This window comes from Populus euphratica, unplaced genomic scaffold (assembly GCF_000495115.2).
Source record: "Populus euphratica unplaced genomic scaffold, PopEup_1.0 scaffold2.1, whole genome shotgun sequence".
NCBI classification, from domain to species: domain Eukaryota; kingdom Viridiplantae; phylum Streptophyta; class Magnoliopsida; order Malpighiales; family Salicaceae; genus Populus; species Populus euphratica.
In genome coordinates this window covers 3938674-3942674 of record NW_011499846.1, presented here as the reverse complement: position 1 = coordinate 3942674, position 4001 = coordinate 3938674, and the positions used below count along the sequence as shown (strand labels likewise).

Here is a 4001-nt window from a genome sequence, read left to right as displayed (position 1 = left end):
TTTTAATTGTTCTTCATTTATTTCTTTTTGATTTTATCATTTAATATTGGATTAGTTTGTGTTTAATTAATTAGAAAATAGATTGTATTATTAATTTTTATTTTCTTTTTATATGAGTAATTATATTAAATAAGTATCTATTTTTAAAAAGATACTTGATTATGTGAACATTTATTTTTATCTTATAATTAAATAAAAAAATTTATAAAAAAATTATCAAACCTAATAGAATCCATAACGTAGACCTAGGTTGGGAGAGGACCAAGGTTATTTCAATTTATTATTATTTTAATATTAAAAAAAATTATCTTGGAATTTTTTAAAATTTTTAGTTATATTTTCATCAATTGTTACATTTAGACCTATAAAATTAATTAATTTAAATCAGGCTAACTCCTACATAATTTAATTAAAAACTTAAATTAAATAAAAAACTAAATCAAAAGATTTTAAAATTAACTCATCTAATCAAGATTAATAATATTATATAAAAAAATCTCCATTCTTTTAATATTGTTTTTATATTTGAAAAAAACCCAGACCTACCTTCGGCAAAACACATGCCAATGTACTAGTAACATTATAAAATAGCAAGTACGAAGCTGGAGGGCCTCTATAAGTTCGTGTCATTCTTTGAGTCCACGTAGAGTCCAATTCCCATCGGCCATACTTGAGAGTTCAGTTCCCTCACAAGTTTAATAACGGTATATTCACTACGCGCGTTGCCAATACAGGCACCACAGTGATTATAATGCGGCTGCAAAATGATTTTGCAAGAGAATTAGACGGGGCCAACATCTGTCTTCACGAACTGAATTCCATGCTCACTGATGAGAGAGCTTTGGAAAGTTCGCTATAACGAAAACGGCTTATTATCTTCCAGGTCCCTTTAGGTCCAAAAGTCATACAAAAAGCAAAAACTGCACTCCTTGGCACCTGGCAAACATGAATTTGCTTTATGGTGGGATCACCATTTGTAAAGTTGATGATATCTGTCCATCACTGCTTGTATCTTTACAGAACCGTTAATCCTGGGATTCCTAAAACTCAACAACTTGTATGAGCAAAGGTCAATGTGGTTGTGCCAAAAAATCAGAACTCTCCGGTGAGTAAAAACGTGGAAACACAAGGTGGAGGCCCATACAAAACACTAACAAGATAGCAAGCCAGGATTTATGAACAAGATGTATATTCATTTCAACCTCAGCAGACAGTTTCTACAAAACATGATAAATTAGAAATAACCTACAAGAGCTGCAACGGTACACACTGTACAGTTGAATTAAAACGATGTCATAAATCCAGTAAAACTCACCGGGCCTTCCTCGGAGACTTAAATGGAAAATTGGACGGCGGTGACGGAGAGAATTCAAATGGCAAGTGGGGTGGTTCTGCCTCCCCAGAGAGCATCCCCACAATTTCTTTCATGGTAGGCCGTTTGCTAGGCGATCTCTGCAAACAGAGTAGACCAATTGTAATGCAAAGTAATGCCTGATCCTTATCCAATGAAAGTATTGAAGGATCGACAAGATCCAATAGCTTCCCATTGTATGCAAGTTGCCTGGCCCAAGAGATTAGATTAGCCCTCTCAAATTCTGACATTGGCGAGGCAGTTACTTGCAGTGGTCTTCTCCCAGAAACCACCACAAGGAGCAGAACACCAAAACTATAAACATCACACTTCTCTGATAACAGGCTACCTCCACCATATTCAGGAGCAATATAACACACCGTTCCTCTCATGCTAGGCGTGCTGCTAATACCACCACTCTTGGGGATCTCTCCACTGGCCCAATCCTGGCTATTTCTTCTCCCATTTCTGAATTCACCACTAAACCCATCCAACCACCAATCAATACTGCCCTTACTCTTCCTCTTCTTCTTCCTCTCTTGTACCAAATCATCATCCTTTTGCCACCATAAATCTCCACTATTACTCGAACTAAGTCCTCTCTTCTTTTTCTTGGTAAGCTCCTCACAAAACTCTTCCTTCCACCACTCTCTAGGCTTCCTATTCTTCTCCTTCTTCATTCTTCCCTCATCCAAAGAAGCCCACCATTCCAGTCGCTTCTTATGCTTCTTTGGCTCAATCTTCAAACTTTCCGTGCTTAACAACTTATTATCACTCGAACCTGGAGACACAACATTCCATTCCTGCTTAGGTCTCCTCTCCTTACTAATCTCACTTCCAATCCACTCCATCACATAATCCTTCACCCTCCCCGACTCCGATCCACCTCCATTATCCTGTTTCCACCACCAATCCCTCCTCGACCCTCCTTTCTTCCCTCCACCAATCAAATCTCTCCCACTATCAATGCTCATCTTATCAAACCCCGCCTCCGATACACTCCCTTTATCCACCCCAACCTCCGGAGAAACCATCTCCGGTGACGCATCGGAATCCAAGACCCTACCACCAAAACTCTCTGGCGACCTCTCAACCCCACCAACAGCAATAATCCCACTCTCTCCACACCCACTCCCCACACTCTCCGTCTCCTCCAAAATCGACCCATTTTCCTCTCCCAGACCCTCTTTCTTCTCCACGACACCATTATTCTCTTCAATCTTCAATCTTGCTAGTCCAAAATCCCCAATTTTCGCATTTAAAAACGAATCAAGCAAGATATTACTAGGCTTAATGTCCCCATGAATCACGGGAGGGTTACAAGAATGATGCAAATACTCAAGTCCTTTCGCTACACCAGTAACTAAATCAAACCTAACCTTCCAGTTCATTAACTCTTCACATTTCCTATCAAACAGAGCCTCCTGTAAGCTCCTATTCTCCATTAACTCATAGACTAAAATTAATTTCTTCTTTCGCGAACACGAGTAACCAAGGAGAGAAACAATGTTAGGAGAATCCAAGCAAGAAGCAATAGAGAGTTCGTTATGGAACTCTCTCTCGCCTTGAAGTGAACCGTTTTGATCCATTAATTTAACAGCTAAATGTTGATTAGTGTTAGGAAGTGTAGCTTTGTAGACTGATCCGAACCCACCGTGGCCGAGGCGATTAGAGGGTGAGAATGAGGAGGTTGCATGGCGGAGAAGAGAATAAGAGTAGCAGCGGCATTGTTGATGGTGGTGATTTGGGGATTTAGTTATCGGAGCTGTACGGTTGCGCCTGATTTTGCGATAGAGCAAGATCACAAGTATAACAGTGTTAGTGCTCCAGCAAGGAGCGGAGCTAAGAGGTGGTGGTGGTGGTGGTGGTGGTGGAGGAGGAGTGGGGGTGGTGGAGAGAGAGATCGGAGGTGGCGAGATGGCATTGTTGTAGATAGAGAGAGGAAATGAAGGTTTAGTCCTGGGTTAAGGTTTTCATGAGAGTAGTGAATGACTATGTAGTCTGTCTGTTACTACTTCCTAGCAGTATTTCTTTCTTCCTCACAGGTTTGTTATTTGTTAGAGAAGACAAAGGGGGTTGTTTTTTAGGATAAGGAGAAGTGTTGGGTAACATGGATGTGTGAGGAAGGAGTGTTGAACAGCCAGATTTTTTTTTTATTACACGTGTCCTTTTTTGGGTGGGTTGTCATGGTTTAATCTAAGAAGCATGTTAGTGGATTTAGTGAATTGGATACTGTGCCTTTTTTAAAGAAAAAAGAGATTGAGGAGGTCTCGTATCTGGAATTTTTTTTGAATTTTTTTTCAAAAAAGAAGTGTATTTGATATAAAAAAATTAAATTACTGTTTTTAATTTTAATGTATTAATAAAAAAATATTTAATTTGAAATATTTATATATAAAAAATTATTTTCATCCTAATCTTAAACATACAGTTAAATACTTATCTAGCTATAAAAATCTTTTGAGTTTTTTTAAAAAAAAGATGTGTAATAGTAAATTAGGCAAATAACTCTATTAGCATGAGAAACTTTATCATGTCTAAGCAATAATTATTACTGTCCAAGATATTATATGAGAAATATATTATTAAAAAAAAAGACAAATAAAAGAGATTCTAATTACTTTTAAGTGAGATCGGGTATAATTTTATT

General features: G+C 37.8%; 1 protein-coding gene across 1 annotated transcript; it reads right to left on the bottom strand.

Moving 5' to 3' along the window:
- Window positions 1–1172: 1172 nt before the first annotated feature.
- On the bottom strand, window positions 1173–3568 carry LOC105132778 (Protein kinase superfamily protein). The gene is given in 2 exon segments (XM_011036459.1): window positions 1173–3167; window positions 3170–3568. Coding segments are annotated over 2 exon segments (1962 nt in total). The 5' UTR covers window positions 3276–3568; the 3' UTR covers window positions 1173–1311.
- Window positions 3569–4001: the final 433 nt, after the last annotated feature.